Raw genomic sequence first — 23,412 nt, forward strand, 5'->3', positions numbered from 1 at the left:
ACAAAAGACCTTGCTATAGACTTGAATTCATAAAATAAGTCATGGAAAACATGCAGTGAACTCCATGATAGTGACTTTAGAGTCATAGTCAATAGCTCAATATCATTGATGAAGTTTGAAGTAAAAGTAAGTCACTGAACATTAAAATAAAATTTGCATTAAAATAATTTTTTGTGCACTGTAAGTAAACATCAGCAAGAATTAAAAGACATCATTTTGAAAAGGAGGAAACTATTTATTCACTATACATCTGATAAGATACTACTTTCCAAATATTTAAGGCACTCAAATAACTCAAGGACAACGAAAAGCATACAGCCACATTAAAAGGAGGGAATAGGGTATACAGGGGATAGGTAAAAAGCTGAGCCTCATGCTTTGCATGCTGAAAGTCTAAGTTCACTATCTGATACTGAGATTGTGCTTCAAACATTTCCTGGAGTGTATGTTGAGCACCGCAGTAGAAGTACCCACTGAACACTACCAGGCATGCCTCATCCCTAAAGCAATGAAACAAATGGGGGGAAGACCTGAGCAGGTATTTCCCCAGTGAAGACATATAGTTATGGCCAACAGGCATTTTTTTTAAAAATGTCCATCATTGCTGATTATTAGGAAAATGCAGATTAGGAAGACACTCTTGAGAGGTGAAGTTGACCTCTTTCTAAGTCTGGAATCAGTTGCACTGTGGAGATGTAATGAGAAAGGAACTCTCACTGTGGGACAGCATGTCATCTTGTGTCTGTATGGAAAACAACATAGGGACCTCAAATAATAATAATAATAATAATAAGAAGAAGAAGAAGAAGAAGAAGAAGAAGAAGAAGAACAACAACAACAACAACAACAACAACAACTTTATATGTGATGCGGTGATTGTATTTCTTGGCATCTATCCTAAGAACACAAAAATGTGAATTTGAAATGATAGTTGCTTTCTTGTGTTCAGTGTCACACCATGCAGTCAAGATTAGGGAACATGCCAAACTATGACAACAGATGAGTTACAAAGAACTGTAGCATATAAGCAATGGAATATTACTCAACTATGAAAATAATGAAATCTTGCTTTCACTGAAAATTTTATGGAATTGGAATTTCCTTCTGCTAAATAAAGTTAGTTGGATTGTGTACAAATATTTAAATATCAAATGGTCTCACGTGGGGCTGGAGCAATAGTGCAGTGGGTAGGGCGCTTGCCTTGCACGTGGCTGACCCGGGTTTGATATTCAGCATCCCATATGGTCCTCAGAGCACAGCCAGGAGTAATTCTTGATTGTAGAGCCAGGAGTAAACCCTGTGCAGTGCCAGATGTGACCCAAAAAGTCAAATGGTCTCACTCAATTAATGGAGTATAAAGAAACACTGTTACTTAATTGATGATAGCAGTTTTAAAAAATATATTGGAAGATAATCTGATCTAGGGAAAAAGTACATATTAAAATAATACATACCATTAGACTGTAAACAAAGTAGCCTAATCTGAAATTGTTCTAGCTGGTAGAATGAAAGAGAAATCAACTGGTCTCTTAGTTCAAGAAGTAAAGTTATGTACAAAAATTCATTTGAAATGAACAAAAGACCTTGCTATAGACTTGAATTCATAAAATAAGTCATGGAAAACATGCAGTGAACTCCATGACAGTGATTTTAGAGGCATACTCAATAGTTCAATATCATTGACGAAGACTGAAGTAAAAGTAAGCCACTGAACATTACAATAAAATTTGCATTAAAAATATTTTTTCTGCACTGTAAATTGGATGAAATTGGAACTTCATTGAACACTACAGTGAACACAGGAAAGAAGAAGCAGGGAAATCGATACAAATGGAATGATCCATTGTCCAGGAGGAACAAAAGTAATTTTTCTGGAACAATAAAGCAGATGTTAAATGCTACAGTTGTTCATTTTCTGCTTCTATTTGAATCAGGTGTTGTTCACAGTGCTCTCACATTGATTACATTTTCTTGATTGGCTAATTGATTACTTGTGTGATTTATATTGTATATTTCTTAATTCAACATCATCAGATATGCTTTTTACAGAAGGAAATTTTGAGCAAAATTTACATTTCATAATATTTTCCTTTAGCAGTAAGAAATACACAAAATTATTCTTCAAATCAGGTAAATCTGGTAACATACTTGGAGACAATTGACTGAAGGAAATGCATATGAAAGAGATGCAAATTTTAAAGAATGAAACACATTTTTCAAATAAAAAATCAAAAATTACCATAAAATAGCTATAATTAAACTGCTTTAATAATGGTTATAATATTTAATATTAAATCAGGTTAATACTTTGCCTAATTATTTTTCATGTATGATTTTATTTTCCTTAAATAATAAATACAGATCCTACAAAGAAATATATTGTGATATTTTCTGTTTGAGTAATAGCAAATCCTTGTATTCCTCAAATTTACATTTTGAAGAAAACTATTCTTTAATTTAAAGGCAGTCTTTGCCAATTCACATTTATCTTGAGTATAAGTTAAGGAATAAAGTAACACAAATTTGGTATCTTGTACCTGACTTCTAAAAACAGATTTTGACAGTATTTAGTCTATTGCAGATTTTTTTATTTTTAGCTTTTTATATTTTTAGGATTCTAGTGAAAGAATGTAATGGAAATTTTTTTAAAGTTATATTTATGTTGTGAAATTTGAAGAGAAAATGGTAAGGTCTGTTGACTGATAGGAGGAATCTATAAATAGAAAATCACTTGAATCACTTGTCATCCCGTTGATATTCAGTTTGCTTGAGTGGGCACCAGTAATGTCTCCATTTGTCCCTGTCGAGTGCTAGTATTGCCCAGTGGCATCTGCTCGATCCAGGAACAGGAAGAGCCTCAAACTGTTCATTCAGGGTCTTGACGAAGAAGTCTGACCATTTTGTAGGTGGGTGGCTGGCCAGGCGGTCTTTTGATGTCCCATGGAATCCATTAGGTAACAGTTCTAGTTCAACGGTTGTCTCCAAATTGCATCTTTTGTCTGGCCCATCTGATGTTCAACGCCTTGGCAAACAAGACAGCATCCCTGATTCTCAACCATTGATGGAGTTTGGAACCCCAGATTCCTTTTATCCCTTGAATGAAACGTGATACTCCAAGCATAGCTCTTTCAATTCCTCTTTGGGAGATCCGAATAGCGCTCTCATCCTGTTTTCATGGGCCCCAGGCTTCTGAGGCACATATTAGTGCAGGGAGAATGGTGGAGTCGAAAAGATGTGCCAGGAGTTGGAGGTTCTTCATCCTCTAAACAACTTCTTTAATGCTCCTGAAGGCGTTACACGCTGCTCTCTTCCTCCTGTGCAGCTCAGGGGCCAGGTCATTTGTCATGTTGAGTTCTCAACCTAGGTACACAAAAATGCAGAGATGTTTGTTCCATTGAGAGCAAATGGAATGTAAGGAACTAGTCCGTTTCTCATGAGCTTTATCTTTGTGAGATTCAGATGCCTCTACTGTCACATGTTCTGAGGAACAGTTCTTCTCCAGTGTCGAAAATGGTGTGATGTGATTAGTGCCTTCTCATCCTGGTCAATCCAATGAGGTTGTACTTGATTATTGTGTGCTAGCACCATCAGGTTCTCGATGGATGCTTCCAATGCCAGCACACATGCGTTAAAAGTGCAGGCAGTCATTTTAGCCCTTCTTCATTTTGGCAGCCTAGTTCAGCCCTAAGATTTTAGCATCCTCTCCTTGTTTCTCCTTCTCAATGCTACTATATTGGTGGGTCTTCCAGGGTCAGGGAAATGAAGCCCATTTTTGTTACTGTTTTTTACATATTGAATATGCCTCTTGAAGTGATGACTGGAATGGGAAGGAAGGGGAGTGAAGATAGACAGTTGGCAATTACACCACCTCTTCTTCACTGATGACATCATTCTCATAACACCAAACTTTAGCCAAGTGGTACAAATGCTGGCCAACTTCGACCTCGAGTGTGGAAAGGTCAGATTGCAGCTGAATCTGAACAAGATGATGCTCATGAATAATGAACCAGTTCCTGAAGCTCCATCTTCTCTCAATGGTATGAACATCTCCGAATGCAGCAGCTATGTGTACCTGGGTCAAGAAATCAACATGAGGAACAACTTGGAGCCAGAACTGTGCAGGAGGAAGAGAGCAGCGTGCTATGCCTTAAAGAGCATCAAAGGAGTGTTTAAGAGGATGAAGAACCTCCAACTCTGGGCACATCTTTTCGATTCCACCGTTCTGCACTAACATATGCCTCAGAGATCTGGGCCTTGCACAAACAGGATGAGAATGCTATTTGGGTATCCCCAAGATACCCAAGAATTAAAAGAGTTATGCTATGAGTATAACATCTCACTCAAGTGAGAGAAGGAATCCGGAGTTCTGACCTCTGTTGACGGTCAAGAATCAGGGATGCTGTCTTGTTTGCCAAGTCATCAAAAATCAGATGGGCCAGTCATGTAATGCGATTCAGAGAAGACCAACTGCTGGACTAGAGATGTTACAGACTGGATTCCATGGGATGTCAGAAGACCGCATGGCTGCCCACCAACCAGATGTTCAGATTTCTTCATCAAATCCTGAATGAATGATTTGAGGCTCTTCCTGTTCCTGGAGCAAGCAGATATCCTTGGGCTGCACTAGCATGCGACAGGGACAAATGGAGAAGTTACTGGCACCTGCCCGAGCAAATCGAAGATCAACGGGATGACAAGTGATACAAGTGAATATGCCTCAAACCACAGGTAGCTTGCCAGGCTCTGCCGTGCAGGTGGCATGCTAGTTCGTTCTTCACCTGTTGCTACCATTGCCATTCCCTCGCCATGATGAGGCAGTGAACCATTGAGCTGCTGAATCAACTAATCCTGAAAATGGATCTTGCTGGAGTGTTGGTCTCATACCCGGCCATCACTTACAGTCGGTGACATGTGAGAGGGGGACAGGAGCACCTCAAGTATGGGGCCCACCCCAGAAACCCGAAGGACGCTAAGCCACAATTAGTAGGAGGGCTGCTGCCATGAGCCTTGAAGCACAGGGCACAGTCCTGGGTGGAACTGCCATAGGTGCAGGTCTTGGTGGTATTAGCAAATAAATAGCAAATATTTTTTTCAGAAATCTGGGGCTTACCCACGGCAGTTTGACTTATTCTTTTATATATATATATACATACATATATGTATATATATATAGAGAGAGAGGGGTGAGTGCGGGAGAGAGTTCATATATATGTACGTACAGGTATATATACATCTATCTGTATATATATCTGAAATATATATATTATTCATGTATAATATATAAACTATATACATAAAATAAATGTATATATAAATGAGCAATAAAATATATAAAATGTATATTTCTTTTGTTGCCATATGCCTTGATGTTAAAGTCTAATGGTTCTGCACTCAGGGATCATTTCCGGTTGGCTCTGGGAACAAATGCTCAAAATAAGGGTAACTGCATACAGCAAGCTTGCTACAAACTATGTGTACTATCTACTTGCTACTAACGGATGCTACTGTCAATGCATCATCAAAATACTAGTTTTGGAGCATAAAATGAGGTCCCCATAGCCATGCCTCCTGATTCCTCGCCAGGCTGTTTTCACTCGGGGTGCCCCAAAATGGGATGGGTGAGAGACCTCCCTGCCCCAAGGGACCCAGCCCTGGCAGCCAACCTCCACAACTGAACTGCCGCTAAACTCTAGGCCACTCCCCACCCACTTGAGCAGAGCCTTACATACGAATGAACATATTCCTGGACCGCAGGCCGCAAAAGCAGCTGCACAACACATCAGAAGACACTCCCTGACCATTCTTTATAATTGCCACATCATATTTGATGGGGTTCAGACAGTAGGCAACAAATCATTGAGGGATATATATACATATATTATATATGTATATATATTCATATATACATATTTTCAGATATATATACCAAAGCTCACATCACCAAAACTTTAACAACATGTTAGTGATATCCTATAGAATGTCTTAAAGGCTCCTGCCAAAATAGAACAATCTTCACACTGTTTCCTATATGAACACTTTTTTGTAAGCAGCATGTTCAGCAGTTCTTCATAACAGACAATACAAAATATATTCTTCTGATTCACTTTTGGGACAGGGGTTGGGATTTGGACTGGAAAGATTCCAAATTTGGTGGTCAGAAAGTGCAATCATGGTGGTATTGGTATTTAAATAGTAAATATAATCAAATATTGTGAACTGACTTTTAAGATAAAAAAATAAAATGACTAGTTTTTAAATGTGGGATATGCTCTTCATTGTCATGGATGGATAACAAAATTAAACAAAACAGTGAAACATAGAGGTGGTGATGTATGCTGGGTATTCAGACAGAGGAGAAGGATTTCTAGGTAGAGAAAATGACTTTTGTTATGGTGAGAAATTTTGAATAAGTGCATGATTAATCTTTTGTTTTTATTACTACTTCAATAAGAAATTGTTTCAAATACAATTTAAGTTAAAGAACTATTTCTCCACCTAGATGAGTAAATTAGATTAAAAAAACACAAGTAAGGAGAAATCAAGAGCTGAAAGTCATGAATCAGTTTTTCTGTGGTTCAATATTGAAAACCTCTTCTTTTCCTTCTTAGATTATGCAGCTAACTTACTTTCAAAAGGCTATTTAAAAACCAGATTGGATTTTTGAAGAAAGTACAGAGATACCAGTAGCAGATTATGATCTTAAATGGCAAGACTGGAACAGAGAAAATAGCATAAAGTGAATTATTTAATATTAGTTCTATTTCTGCATTCATGCTACAAAGCAGAAAGTTTGGATAAAATTCTATATATGTAGCTATATAAGAAATGCTTATTTTCCCACTTTAAATAGTTATGATTATTTTTAAACTGTGTATCTCAGTGTATATTTGTTGCTATTATTTGTAAATCTTTATAGTAGGGTTAAATATTGTCTAATATACTCATATATAGCATAAAATATTACTATGCATTAGATTTTCAAACTTTTACACATATTGTATGTGTTTATATTATGTACATAAAATTGTTTTCAATCAAATTATAGGGATATTCAGACCATTGAAAATATGGGAAATTTATGTTTTCAATAATATATAAAAAAAGAAAAAACAATGATACAAAATTTTAAAAAGACCATATATTATTCATCAATATTTATCAAAACCTTTAAATGAAATGTTTGCAACTTAATCTGCCACTATAACAATAAAATAATTTATCAAATTTATTTTAGAATTTTTTGGTACAAAATAAGTACTTTAATTTATATATATTAAATTTAATTTAAATTTATGTAAAAAAGCTACAAGTATGTGGGGCCATTTCAGTTTAAAATAAAAGCTCTAAGTTACATAGAATTGTTTCCTACATGAAAATTGCTTAAATATATAGTTTTAAACATTCAGTCCTAGTAAAGATAAAAGAGTTTCAGATTAGTATTGTAATCTCACCATTTTATGCAATATTGTTTTTAATATGAAAGATGATTAAATGATTCACTAAATTTGTTTTTTTTTTGTTTTTTTTTTTTTTTTTTGCTTTTTGGGTCACACCCAGCAATGCACAGGGTTTACTCCTGGCTCTGCACTCAGGAATTACCCCTGGAGGTGCTCAGGGGACCATATGGGATGCTGAGAATCGAACCCAGGTCAGCCTTGTGCAAGGCAAATGCCCTATCTGCTGTGCTATCACTCCAGCCCTTGATTCACTGAATTTGAATGAATGCTTTATAGCAATGATGCTGGGACAATTGGGAATCCAATGGACAAAAATAATAAAATATGAACTACAACTGATCTTCATTCCATGTATAGTATTAAATGAAATTCCAACAGAATCTTCTAAGTATAAAAGTAATTTGTGTAGAAATATAAGTCTATAAATACATAATATATATAATTTGATATATTTTAATTATGTGATAAAACATTGGCATGAAAAAGTAGCCCTTCTAAAATATTCAGAAAAAAACTATTACCTACAATAAATGAAGAACATTAGTCTTGACAGCAAAATATGATTTATAAATGAGATCATTGATAAACTGTACTGCAGGATCTCACTGGCTTGTAATTCCATTTTATTTTGCCTATGTCTGATTTCCCAAAATCATTTGTTGAAGAGGGGTTTTCTTGCTCTTCTGAATGCCCTTGGGTCCTTGCTTATAACCCACAAATGTGTGGTTGAATTTTGCAGTTCTAATTTTTTACACTCATGTATATATTTGGGGGATGGAAGTGATGCTAAGATGCTTGTCTTGCATGTGCCTCACCTGGGTTCAGTCCCAGAACCACAAGTGGTCTCCTGAGCACTGCTATGAGTTATCTGTGAGCACAGAGTCATGAATAAATCCTGATCACTGTTAGTGTGCTCCCCAAATATTTATGTATCTATTTAAATTAAAATAAAATAATACAATTTGGTTCCATCTATATTTATAATATATTTTATAGTTAAAATTTCTTGTGATGCCATTGTGTGGTTTGAGTATTAGCATGAGCTGAGCTCATAAAATGTATTTATAAATATTCATTCAACAGAAAGACCACATTTTGATTGTGTTTGATGATAATATTCCTACACTTTTTAAGGATGTGAAAAATTCTCATTGGTCTTTTATATTTTAGGTGATATTTAATTAATATTTTAATTTTCATAATTGTTATAGATCAATTCTGATTGTTTATATAAAACATATCTATTTCCTCTTGATTTTTATATTTGTTGGCAGATAGATGTCCATAACAGTCTTTAATAAAGCTGCTATTTCTTCTTCATTCCTACTTCTATTTATTACTGTTATATTTAAATTTTAAGCCTTACTAAAGTTTACATTTTTTTTTCTTTTTTGCTTATTGGGTCACACCCAGCGATGCTCAGGGGTTACTCCTGGCTTTGCAGTCAGGAATTACTCCTGGCGGTGCTTGGGGGACCATATGGGATGCCGGGGATCGAACCCGGGTCGGCCGCGTGCAAGGCAAACGCCCTACCCTCTGTGCTATCGCTCCGGCCCCTAAAGTTTACCTTTTTAATAACTATTAGTTTAATTGATTTTTATTGTTCTTATTCATTTTTATTATTTTTGGGTATCTTTTTATTTTTCCATTCTTACCAATTGTTCAGTCTTTAAGATTTTTTTTTAATTTTTCAAATGTCAAATTATGGTATATCTCTATATCTTTGTTTTTAAAATATCACTTTTATACAAGATAAATTTTTATTTGTCTTTGGATATTTTTAAACATATGCTTTGCTTTCCTTATTAACTAGCACTTAATAAGGAGCATATTGTGTAGTTCCCACATATATAAGACTTTTTAGTTTTCTTGTTATTGATTTATGATTTTTTTTCAATGTGATTAAAAAATCATGTAGTATGATTTCAATATTCATATAGATATCTCTCTTGTATCCCAACATATTTATTTCAGAAATATTTCTGTATACATTTGAAATAATGTTAATTCAGATATTTAGGGTGAAATGTTCTATAAATATTTATTAAGGTCATCTGTTTTAGTTATTCAGGGTTTTTATTTATTTATTCTCTGCTTAGTTGATCTATCCTTAATGGAATGAGATATTAAATTTTATGCTATTATTGCATTTCTATTATGCTATTCTTTAGCTTGATATGCTTTGTATTTCCTAATTGTGTACATATATTGAATGCATATGTAATATTTATGATTTTTAGCATTAATAAGAAGAAAAATGCTTGTACATTGTTACCATAATTGTCTACACTCTTACTGAAATAAAGGTGGAATCCTGTTTCCCAACTTAGCCTAATATTTTATTAGGTCAAATAAATGTGTATCTCATAAAGATGGTAAAATACAGTAATCTTAAATTCACATGCAGTTCATTGTAGACAGTATGATGATGCTCTTATAAAATCTTGGGAAATTGAAAGCTTGAATCTGAACCTATTAAAATAAATCATCTCAATAGAATCTTAAAGTCCTATGATGGAAAATAAAATCTAGAATGAAGATTTATTTTGTTTGATCAACGTAATTACTTCCTCTTTTATATTAAAAAAATTGCACTTCTTGTCTTTTTTCTGCCATTGCTTTTCACTGTCTTTTTTTCCCAAGTTATTTTTTTAATTGAAGCACTGTTATTTACAAAGTTATTCATAGTAGTACGATATACAACTATTGCAGCACCAATCCCACCAACAGTGTCAACTTGCCTCCCATTGTTCCTAAATTCCCTCTCATTCCCCAAACCACACACACACACACACACACACACACACACACACACCCCCTCTCATCCTGTCCTCTTCAAAGGCATCTTTCTAAGTTTGTTTGTCACAGTTTGTGTCTCTTGATTTCAGTATTGCTGACTGGTTTGGACATTTGGCTCTGTCGTTCCTTAACACCACCTGACTCTCTGACCTGCCCCTCATTGCTTCTAATCTTCCCCTCTTCTCTCCTCTTTCTTTCCTTCTAGAACATTTGTATACTCTTTTTTTTAATTTATTTTTTTATTAGTGAATCACCGTGAGGTACTGTTACATACTTACAAACATTCCTGTTTGCCTTTCAGTCATACAATGATCGGTTACCCATCCCTCCACCAGTGCCCATTCTCCACCACCAATGATCTCAGTATCCCTCCAACCCTGCCTCTGTAGCAGGGCATTCCTTTTGTTCTCTCTCTCCTTTTGGGTAGGGTGGTTTGCAATATGGGTATTGCAATGTGGGTAGGGTGGTATTGAGTGGCCATCACGTTCAGTTTAGACATCCTTGGGCCAAGGTTGACCAGGGCACCACCCACTTTCAAACATTTAATTCCCTCACTTATTCTAAAGACCATATATAAAATTTTAAGTCCAGGTAATTTAAGCTTTTAATGCCTCTCTTATAACATTTTATTCTAAAGGAATTTTAGGCACGTGAGCCATTTTGAAAAAAAATTACAGAGATTAGTATACAAAGCTAGCTCTCGGATAGGTACAACTTCCCTTATTTTCATTCCCCACACATTATATTATATTGTGAGGCCCAAAAGCAGGCTCTTCAGAAGCCATGACAGACTGCAGATAACAGTTAAGTCTCAACCAGGCCTCAGTTTCTGTTTCCCCAAAGCAGGACTTGCAGTTTCTGGTAAACTCCCAGTTGAGTAATTTCCGGAGATAAGGAATTAGGCAGTTGGGTCTGGCCGGTCATGAGGGGTCACTATACCCTGCTTAGAAACTGTTGCTAACCATTTCCTAATTGCTGACCATCATTGTAATAGGGCCAAGATAAAAATAGACGAGTTTATAAACTGCTTTTTTAACTCTGAATCCTATATAAACTGCTTGTGATTTGGAGTCGGGGTCCTTGTCAAGACTCCACTGTGTTGGATGAGACACAGACCCTAGGTGGAGCTAGCGCTGGCTCGGGCTAGTAATAAAGTTCCTTTGCTTTTGCAGTATCATGTGTGGAACTGGGTCTCTCCGCAATTGGGGATCTGAGACTTGGGCACAACAATATGAATCTCTAAATGATACCTTATCACCTAGCATTTATACTTTATATTCGGTTTCACTATGTTTTACAATCTGTGGATTTAGGTGAATTTCTAATGACATATATTTACTATCATAGTATCACAGGAAAGATTTGTTGCTTTAAAGTCCTGTGTGCTCTTCCTACTTACCCTTCCCTGCCCCAAATCTGTGGTGACCAGTATATTTTTATTATCTTCATAGCTTTCCCTTTTCAGAATGTTTCATAGTTATAATAAAATATTTTTAAATTTACTTCTTTTATACAGTTATATAAATGTAATATTTTTGCTTGTCAGCCACACCCATTATTGCTAAAGGCTTATTCCTGCTTCTATTCTCAGGGAATACTCCTGACGGTGCTCATGGACTGTATGTGGTCCTAGAGATTAAACCCAGGTTAGCTTTGTATAAAGCACATGGCTTACCTTCTCAACTTCTCTCATATCTCTCTCAAGATATATGAATCTTCTCTTGAGATTCCCAAATGCATCACTGTCACTGTCATCCCGTTGCTCATCGATTTGTTCGAGTGGGCACCAATAACGTCTCTCATTGAGACTTTTGTTACTGTTTTTGGCATATCCAACACGCCACGGGTAGCTCGCCTGGGTCTGCTGTGCGGACACGGTATTCTTGGTAGCTTGCTGGGCTCTCCAAGAGGGGTGGAGGAATCAAACACAGGTCAGCCAAGTGAAAGGCAAAAGCCCTACCGCTGTGCTATCTCTCCAGTCCTCCCAAATGCATGGATTTGATATTTTTTAACTCCTTTTGATAGTTGAGTGATTATGCTTCCTGAGACAGAGAGAGAGAGAGAGAGAGAGAGAGAGAGAGAGAGAGAGAATGAGCGAGCAGCGAGTGAGCGAGAGCCTGCCCTGCCATAGAGACCTGCTCTGAGGCTGTGTGTGTGTGTGTGTGTGTATGTGTGTGTGTGTCTGTTGTCTGTGTGTCTGTCAGTGTGTGTGTGTTCTTGGGAAAATGGGTGTGGTGATGGGAGGGAAACTGGGGACAATGGTGATAGGAAAAATACATTGATGAAGGGATGGATATTGTAACATTGTAACCTATTTATAAACATCTTTGTAAAAAGTCTACCTCACAGGGATTCAATAAAAAAGATTTTAAAATATAATTAAAAAATAAAAAACAGTTTGTACAATACCTTATTTTTCTGAATTTTCTACACTTAGTTCACTTACTGAAGTATAGGTTTGTCACTTCTGAGTTTTGGAAATTGTGAACATAGCTGCCATAAATGTCTGTATGCAGGTATTTCTATGCACACACATTTTCAATTATTTTTGGAAAATAGTAAGAAGTGCAGCTATTCATCATATGCACTGTAGCACTGTATGATAAGCTTTATTTCATTTTGTAAAATATTGTCACCTGACTTCAGAAACGTTTGTATGCAGAAGGTTATTAAGGAAATTTCATCATCTCCTTTTAGTCTAAGGACTTTTCTGATTATATTGCAAAGTAATTCTCTCCCTATCTTAAAGCTCAAATAATATTTTGTAACATGATTTTTGTGTCTACCATATTTTTCATGCTTTGTGAATGTGAACCACACACCTCTTCACACTTTAAAAATCAAAGTACTTGATATTTGTTTAACAAATAAATTTCAAAATTTGCTAAGTCAGATTGTTAAGTCAATGATAAAGTTGTCAAGCCAATGATAAAATTTATATAGTTATGTAGAACTATTTTTTATAGACATGGTTGTTATCTGTATTTTCTTATGATACAATTTTATCTGATGTAGTTAGAACAGCATGTAGGGCATTTGCTTTGCACGCGGCCGACCCAGGTTCCATTCTTCCGTCCCTCTCAGAGAGCCCGGCAAGCTACTGAGAGTATCTTGCCCACGCAGCAGAGCCTGGCAAGCTACCTGTGGCATATTTGATATGCCAAATACAGTAACAAGTCTCACAGTGTAGATGTTATTGGTGCCTACTAGAGCAAATTGATGAGCAACGGGATGACAGTGACAGTGATAAAGTGATACAGTTACATTGATATTCACTATTTCCATCAGTAATTTTTTTCTTCAATTACTTTTTAGCAACAGATTTTTGACAAAACATGACTGATTTATGTTGAAGGAAGTTTATAAAAATATATTTTTATTGAAACTCTGTAATTAGTACTTAAACATGAAAATGATATTTAATGAATTTGGTATATATCACTGACTTTGTTTTTTGTTTTTTGTTTTTGGCTTTTTGCGTCACACTTCCTGATGCACAGGGGTTATTCCTGGCTCATTCACTCAGGAATTAACTCCTGGTAGTGCTCAGGGACCATATGGGATGCTGGGAATCGAACCCGGGTCAGCCGTGTGCAAGGCAAATGCCCTATCCATTGTGCTATTAATCCAGCCCCTGGCTTTTTTTTTTTTTAAACCCAGAGTGAAGGTCACATGTGAAGGTCTTAAACTGTGTTTTTTTTTTTCCTCTCCACTTTTTTTTGGGAGTGGGGGTCAGTTGGGTTCCATCTGTAGTACTCAAGGTTTACTTCTGATTCTGTACTCAGGATCATCTCTGGAAGACTCAGAGTACCTTATGGGGTGCCAGAAATGAAATCCCATTCAGAGAGGTGAAAGGCAAGCACCCTATCCACTGAAGTATAGTTTTTTAGTATATTGACAATGTTAAATTGACTTTTTCTTAGCCTCTTGCATCTACTTTGGTAAACTGTTGTTCCCTTTGCTTTTGACATTTTACAATTTGAAAGTGGATCATATGTAATTTATGGGTCTGGAACTAATATAAGTTCATTCAATAAATACTTTCATATTTTATTTTTTCCATTATCTCTTAATTAACATTTGTTACTTATCCAGAACTGGAGCGATAGCACAGTGGGTAGGACATTTGCCTTGCATGCAGCCGACCCTAGTTCGATATCTCGGTCTCTCTCAGAGAGCCCAGCAAGCTACCAAGAGGATCCGGCCTGCACAATAGAGCCTGGCAATCTATCCATGGCGTATTCAATATGCCAAAAACAGTAACAACAAGTCTCACAATGGAGATGTTACTGGTGCCCACTCGAGCAAATCTATGAACAACGGGATGACAGTGCTACAACAGTGGACAGTGCAGTGCTAACATTTGTTAATATCTTTTATTTTAGTGGAAGGATGGAAGTTTGGGGACCTGAAGTCAGTCAGTGCTCAGGGCTGACTCCTTACTGTGTTCAGGAATGAACACTGATGTTCATGGGACCATATGTGGTATTGGATATTTGAAAAGGGATCAGTTGCATGAATGACAAAGAGTCACCTTATTTCCTGAAATATCTCTTTTACTCTGAACAATATTTTAAAGTAAATTTTGACATATATTCTAAATAATTGGGATTTTCTTCCAGGTTGGAAAATATTTTTTTCATCTATATTTCATTTCCTCAAGTCTTTCTTCTTTGATCTTTTTTATATAACATTGAATTTATTCTTAAAGTTAATAACAATGAATCTATAAGGGTGATGTACAAGATTATTATTAAACAGTTAAAAAAAGTGTTTTGGACCCCAGTTATTGCCAGCACCCTTAAATGCTTTGCTGTTCTTCATATAAATTTACCAATGAAGGTACCTATTTATTTTAGTGAGAAATATAATTTTAAAAAGAAAAATAAGTTATCTATTGAAAAAGTTATCAAAACATATAAATTATATATTCAAAAATACATCAATCAGTAAATTATTTTGGAATAAAATGTGCACCAAATTTTATAATTTATTAGTTTTGGCAAAATAGTGTTCAATTTCTGACCTAACCTTTAATTTATTTTAGATGAACTCACAAATTCATCAGAAACCAAACTATCATTAGAAGACCTCTTCAGGAAAGATTTTGTGCTTCATGATCCTGAATTTCAGTGGATTAATGGTATGTACTTAATTTACATTTTTTTTATTTTTTAATTTTCATATTTTTTCATATGCTATGTCTTTAGATTTTTCCTGTACAGTAATTTATATTATTGAGTGATAGATTTCTGGAAACTATAACCCATCAAATTTCTTTAATTTTTCTCTTTGTGATTTTTATGTTTACTTTTAAGTGCTTCAAATGAGGGACAATCTTTGCAAAGTTGACATGACTAAGAAGATGAATGGGAATACATTGCACCTTGCATTTTCTTGGGATGGCTTAGAAACTTTAGCTTTACTTAGGTTATTTCTGATATTAGTTTTGAAAATGCTTCAAAAACACAGATACTATTAAGAAATGAATGAAAATAAAGTCACTTAATATCTGCATGGACTTTTGAATATCTGCACGGAATACTGCTTACTTTAATAGAATTTATAGAGGCACTGATTGTTTAAGCTCGTCATTGGAAAAAAATTGGTAGAAAGGAAATCAGTTTGCTGTTTATTAAATGATCCCATTTTCCAAATTACTGTGGTTGTACGAATTACTGTGGTAGTATGCTTTTTTGCCTTTTCCTTTCTATGAAATGTTTCCATTTTCAAAATAGAATAGATTAATTATGTAATCAGTAAGGAGTAGTTTCTTTTCATTCATTTCTTTATTGGCTTAGATGGCATGGTATGGTCCTGGTGGTATTAAAGATTTCTGGCTCTGTAATCAGGGCTCACTGACTCTGTAATCAGGGCTCACTCTTGCAAGTGCACAGAAGACCACATATGTTAGCAGGGATCAAACTGGAAGAGGCCACATAGAGGCAAGCACTTTACATGCTGTGCTATTTCTCTGGCCTCTCGTTTTACACTTTTTGTTTACATAAAAAAGGTCACACATTATTATTATTGTTATGATTAGAATTTTGGGTCACACCCACCAGTAGCCAGCAATGACTACTGGTAGGCTTCGTGGACCATGTGTGGTGTAGGAGAGTAGAATATGGTAGGCCTTGTTTAAGGTCAGAGCCTTATCCTCGGTACTATTATTCTGACCCCCACAAAAGACCATCTAAATTACAGTCAACTTTTTTTCTCTAATATTTTAATACAACATAGACATATTTTCAAATTGAATGTAAACTTGACAGATATTAAAAGAATGTAAATATTTATGAATGCCAGATCCAGATCATGCTCTTTTAAGCTAGCATTGATACAGTTCCCAGCCATTAGAAGCTGCTCAAGAGTTTCATGAATGAGTCGATGAATTTTACTGAAGTTCAGTGTTATTTTATATAAACTCAAATTTATGGTGATATCATATTAGTGATGCATGCGTGTCGTGATAATTACAGAGAGAAAAAAGATAGTAATTTTATGAATCCATTCACATATTTTCTTTTGGCATTGTTTACAAAATTAGGAGCTTTCATGCTTTTTGCTATTTCAGTTTTACTATGATTATTTCATGTGAGCATCATACCTAAAAATGTTAGTAATGTCACTATCAAATATTATCCTAATGACATATATTTCACATATCACTGTCCTATCTTGCTATAGTAATTTCATTTGAAGGAAATCATAAAGTGATTGTAAAAAATATGAGTCAGTTAATTTCAGTGATACTGCTTTATTCACTATGATTATGGTCCAACAATTAAAACTTGTATAGTCTTTGTTATTTGGAAAACAAGAAAAAAACATGGGCTTTCATTCTTTTCCAGGTTATTCTGGACTATTTAAAGAGGTATTTACTCTTGTGGATTATTGACACTTCTGTATCTTGTGCCAAAGCACTGAACAGAAACTTAAGCAGTAAACTGCATGCTAAATTTAGCCACATTTCAATATCTAGGACACATATCCTACTCTAAAACTTCACAAGATACCAACATCATATATTTAGCATCAATAGTTTTAATGAACATTTTTAGTACTTTCATTACCAAATCATCAGTGAACCTTATTTTGAGAAAAAAAAATCTTGAGATTTGTTCATTTTATTAATATACTCTGAATAAAATATAAGATTTATAATACTTATAAAATAATATAATCTCAAAACAGCCTTTTAGATGGATTAAACTGAATATAATATCTCTGAGGCATTACAGTCTTTATAAATATCACAGAGAAGTTAAGTCACTGTCAGTGTTAGATTTGTATTTGTGTGCATGTATGGGAGTGCTAGATTTGTTCTCATTTATTTGCCTTTTCCAACCCAGATCTCCTTTTAGGAAATCACTGGATACTTGACCTATTTCTATATACCTAATATAGTCAGGGAAAGAGTGGGAACTATATGAATAGTATATGTAACCTTGGCCTAATTATCACGGATTACATTTGATGCAAAGTGTGGCTTTATTTTTTTATTCTTGAGAGCTGTCTTACAGGTTTTCTTAGTATATAAGTTACTTAAAGAAATAGAAGTTAAACTCATTTGGAAGCTTCAGTAAGTCTTGGAGGTCACCTTATGAACTCTTAATGCATTGCTGGTCAAGGAACTGGAGAGTCTAGACAGCCCTAATGTGTGTGTGTGGTTCTTTTTTTTTAGTGCAGCAATGTCATTCATTATACTGGTACTCAAATAATATATCTATGAATGTCATTGAAGCTGTGGATGGGTGCTCATGTTCATGGCTAGCTTAACAACCACCTTCCCCCAAATCTGATCCCATCCTTGAAATCTCCATTTTTATAGCATCTTCTTCTTCGTTATGTCACCTTGAAGTCTGCAGATCAATCTTTTAAAAAAAATTAATCTCCCCACATGCCCATGACTATCAACTGACCTAGTAAGGACCTAACATTAATTTGATGTGTTTTATGTTAGGTTTCATGTTAGATGCTCATATATTTTTATATGGTAGCATATACAGTTAAAATAATTGAGCCCAGAGACCTGAGGCTTGAGAAATTAAAAAAGTTCCAAAAAATATAACATTATTTTAATATTTGTTTAAATATAAAACTTACACCCAGTTGTTACCTCTATAGAAATACGATTGTTAATGATATTAGAGTTATTAATACTACTATCCTAAATGCTGTTTTCATTGACCCAGGTAAAGCTATGTAAATATATCTTACATGGTAACTAAAGGACAAGTGTATACACATGTGTTTAGTGGCATAATTCTGATTAAAAATGATCAGAATTTTATTTAAAAAGTGTCTTTAAAACAATATCAATACAATGTGTTACCTCGTGAACTGGATATAACTTGATGTGCTGCAGTACATGTTTTCCATGCAAAACACCACCCAATCCCCAGCATACCAGGAGTCGCTGTTGAGCACAGAAGAGGGAGTCGTGGCTCCTGAGCACTGCTGAGTGTGACCCCCAAATAGTGTACAATCTCTTCATTGTGTACCTCTGATTGTTTCCTGGTGGCTGATTTTTACTTGCTTCACTTTTTCTTAATTTTCTATTTCTTTTTCCCCTTAAGTTTACTCAGTTACTATGTTTCAGTGATTTTTTCTGATATATTTTTTAAATGCTTTTAACAGTTTTGTTATAAAGGTCTCTAATCTTTCACTAATCACCTATTAGATATAATTTTCTAAGATCAAGATAGAAACCACTAATGTGTTTTTCAAAAATATCACAAGAATCTTTTTGCTAAGTGACTTATTTTAAAACCACTACCTTTGTACCAAACCTCTCTGACTCATGATTAATCTTTTCCTTTCTATCTTACTTTACATTATATTTCAAACACAAAGAAGTGCTTGCTATTTCCCGTTGACCCTGAAGTTTTCTTGTCTTTCAGCTTTTTCCACATTTTTTTTACCTAGTGGAAATTTCTTCTTGAATCTGAAAATTAAGAGGTTCACTGTCTAAAACTTTGAAGCATATATTTAAAATCTGTGACTATCTTCTTTTTATCCTACTAGCTCAGTTCTTGAGTTTGTCTCTGCCATATAAAAATTTCTAAATTGATTATAATCAAAGTAAATCCAATTTCCAAGGCAGAATTTTAAAATTAACATGAAACCCTGTTTCTAAATTTAATTCTTTTGTTTCATTTTTTTTTGACAGAAGTCAATATATTTGAGACATATTCTAAAAATAAATTTATAAAATATATTGGTATTAACTGCAAACTTTAATCATAATAATCAACTGAGCTAAAATTGAATTTCAAAAATAAGAATAAATTAGAAACTACTATTGAGACAAAAATAAAAATTGAATATTATTTCATTTGAAAATGTATTACTAATAATTAATTGAGAAAATTGCTTTTATACTCATAACCTTCTGTTAACTAAATCCAAATGAACATATATTAAGAGGGATAATAATTATTTGCTTTAAATGCCTAGTCTAATATTTTGAATGAAGCTAGGAATTGTGGAAATTTATTTCTTAGAATTAGACTCATGATTGAAAAAATTAAACAAGTACATATAAATTATGATTTTAGTTTTGTTTGGAATACCTTATAATGCTCGCGCAAATCAATGAACAATGGGACTACAGTGCTACAGTGTTATAGTGCTACCTTATAATTGTACAAGTTTTGTTTATCAGTCCATTTGGTTGCCTTGAAAAAATTGGTTTCATTCTGTATGTGGTTTGGTTAAGACTCAGACAGCCTTATCACTTACTATCACTCCTGTTAGTCTTTTCTCAGCCCTAGGGCGGAATTCTAATTTTAACTGTTTTCCCTTTACTTGTCACAACATTTCAATATTTTTATAAGCATTCAGCAAGCTTATATTTAAATAAAGTGGGGCCCTTGGTCCAGTCTGGTACACCACAAAATAAATTGATAAAATGAATCCATTATTATGAGATATTTGAAAATATATGTATATTAATTGAAGTATAAATAAAATATATTAAATAGCTATTAAATGTGCAAAGTGGGTACATAGTAGAATTGTTTTATTTAAGTCTTACTATCTAGTGAGTATTTTACTATTGATATATTTTTTAATCATTAACATATTTTGAAAGGATATTTAAACCTGCTTAGAATAAAATAAGTCATGAAATAGAATACAGAATTGTGTGCAGTGTATTCATAATTAATTAAGCTTAAAATAATATCAATACTTTTAGGTAGCCAGTTGATCACAATTTGAGGGACTTATTTATTATTTTATGGCAGTATAGAGAAGGTATTTAAAATGGGAGGGAGGCAGTAGATTGTATAGTAGGTAAAAAAAACTTGTATTACACACAGGGATTGCCAATTCAGTTTCTGGCAAAGTTGTGGACCCTGAGTTAGGAGTGAATTAGTCCAGAGCCAGGCATGAGCACTGAGTACCTCTGGGTATGGTCCCCAAACAAGAACAGACAACTTCTATACAGAGAGCACATAGCAAGCATGTAGGTCTTAAAAGGGATGAAAGAGTATGCTAGTCATAAAATCTCATCTACATAAGATTTAAAAGAGCCCCATCCACAAGCTGGGCTGGAAGATAATTATGGTTCTTTTGTCTAAAGACCAGAAAAAGAGAATGACAGGAGTGGAACAAGAAGTTTACTGTCCCCTGGGGGGAAAAAAAGCAGTGTCCTCAGGGTAGACATGTTCTTACTACCTTAAGGGGCACAAGTTGTAATAAGAGCAATTTTACTCTCATGTTCTACTGAAGGTGAAACACAATGCTATAATGTACTCTTGTTTGTTTGTTTGTTTTATTTTGGTTTTTGTTTTCGTGCTCAGTAATATAGACATAAACGAGTATTGAACTCATGATATGCTGTTTTTTGAGTCATATAGATCAGATAATTAAATATTATGTTAAAGTGTAACTTTTATTGTGACTAGCCTCTTTCACCTAGTGATTTATGGCAGAATTACCTTACAGATGAGAAAAAAAATCTCTGCCAAAATTACAAAAATGCTTATAAAAATTTATCTTTGGGGGCTGGAGTGATAGCACAGCAGGTAGGATGTTTGCCTTGCACACGGCCAACCCAGGTTCAATTCCCAGCATTCCATGTGGTCCCCTGAGCATCGCCAGGGGTGATTCCTGAGTGCAGAGCCAAGAGTGAGCCCTGTGCGTCATCGGGTGTGACACAAAAAGCAAAAAAAAAATATCTTTAAGTATATTTACTCTTTTCTGAATTTTTGTTGTTGTTGTTGCTGCTGTTTTTGTGTTGTTTAATTGGTATCTGTGTAAGTGGTTTTCCCAGCACCATTTGTCAGTTGTTAAAGAGACTTTCCTCCACTTCATACTTTTATCTCCTTTGCTCACAACTAGTTGTCCATACACTCTAGAATGTGTTTCTGCACTCTATTTCTGTTCTGTTGGTCTGAAAGCCTGTCCTTCTTCCTGCACCATACTCTTTTGATAACTACATCTTTGTAGTATAGTTTGAAGTTGGGGAGAGAGAGGCTGACTAGCTTCTTTCTTCCCCTAGTATTGTTTTGGATATTCAGGAAAGTTTATTAATACTTCTGGATTTAAATGGAATTTGATCTATGACTTTAAAAAATGCCATGGTTGTTTTGATAGGGGATGAATTGACTTTGTATAGTTCTTTGGGTAAAAATAGAATTTTAACAATATTGATCCAATCAATGAACAGTGGAAGTATTTCCATTTTCTCCTGCCTGCATTTATTTCTTTAGCAGTGTTTTATAGTTTTCACTTATGTGTCTTTCACCTCTTTTATGAAACTGTTTCCCACATACTTGATTTTCTGAAACATAATTTTGAATGGGGTTTAAAAAAATCTTTTTGTTCTTTGTTTGCATATAGAAAAATTATAGATTTATGTGCATTTATTTGTACACTTACTGTATAAGTTTTTGTTTCTAGAAGCTTTTTTTTAATAGACTTTAGGGTTTAGAAGGTATAGTATCTTGTCATCAGTGTGTAGTGAGAGTTTCATTTTTTTTTCTGAGTTCAACATTTAGTCAACTTGCTAAATCATCTGATATTCCAAATGTTTTTGTCATGTGAGGATGTCAACATTTGTTTCTATTTTTATTATTAAAAATTGTTTTAATTATTCACAATAACTTGATGCCCTTAAATATCCTACTTCTCTCTTTGTGAAACAAAACATCAATTTTGTTGAATTTTTAATCAGAATTTAGTGTTTCAGGTAATTGGATCCAAAATATGGAGAAAGAAATAATTTAGATATCATATTTTTATTCAACTTTTACAAGAGAGCTCTTTATTTGTAAAATAAAGAGAAATGAACTTTGATGTAGTTATCTTTGATTTTTGAATGAGTACCAAAGCTTAAGAATATTATTTCATCCAAGTATATGTGTTGAGTACTAAGAATTGGAAAAGCTAAATGCTCAAATTTAACTGAATTTCAGTGTAGCAGAAAAATAAATGGATCACATTGAAAATGTCTTTCAAGGGCAGGCACCATGCTGATCATAACTTGTTTCTGCAATTTTAGGAATTCTTTAAGGCATAGTTCATAATTAAGAGCCTATCCAAGGATGTAAATAATAATTATTTGTTATAATTATTGAAATTTAGTTCAAAGATGTCAGGCCCTAAAAGCCAGAAATTGAAGATATTGTTAGAACCAGCATTAGCTACAGAATTTCATTCTATGAGTAGAAATTAGGTGCATCATGCAAACTGTTGAATTTACTAAAATGAAACTCAAAGTTATTGATGTCTACAAACCCGATATAAGACATTAGAAATATCTTATTTAAAAGACAATTGAAATTTTCTTACTTTCAGTTAAACTGAGGTAGAAGAGGAAAGATACCTGAATGAGATTTGTATTGGTATGAATTTTTTAAAATGACTTCTAAATCTGGTTTTATTCCAGGTCCATAAATTTATGGTTTAACCCACTGTTTTAATAATTATTTGGTTTGAAAAGACACTCAGCATATTGATTTTGAAGTTATTATGTAATGCACTCCATTTTCAAGGGATATTTTTTTGTCTCATTTCTATATTAGAAACTTCCATATATGACCTAAAGTTCTTTTCTCTTTGGTTTAATTGTCAATATGGCACTGCTGAGAGATAATTAAAAGTCTCTCATTTTCACTTTCAGTTGATAGCTCCTTTGTGCAGTCAA

At 34.3% G+C, this 23,412-nt stretch overlaps 1 protein-coding gene across 2 annotated transcripts in view; it reads left to right on the forward strand.

Annotated features, from left to right (window-relative positions):
• DPP10 (dipeptidyl peptidase like 10) overlaps positions 1 to 23,412 on the forward strand; it is a 667,274-nt gene that overhangs the window by 185,406 nt on the left and 458,456 nt on the right. For both annotated transcript variants that reach the window (XM_004608165.2, XM_055119680.1), the window contains exon 3: positions 15,304 to 15,399. In XM_004608165.2, coding sequence (XP_004608222.1) covers positions 15,304 to 15,399 — 96 coding nt within the window. The remainder of the gene's footprint in view (positions 1 to 15,303; positions 15,400 to 23,412) is intronic.

Source organism: Sorex araneus, chromosome X (assembly GCF_027595985.1).
Source record: "Sorex araneus isolate mSorAra2 chromosome X, mSorAra2.pri, whole genome shotgun sequence".
NCBI classification, from domain to species: domain Eukaryota; kingdom Metazoa; phylum Chordata; class Mammalia; order Eulipotyphla; family Soricidae; genus Sorex; species Sorex araneus.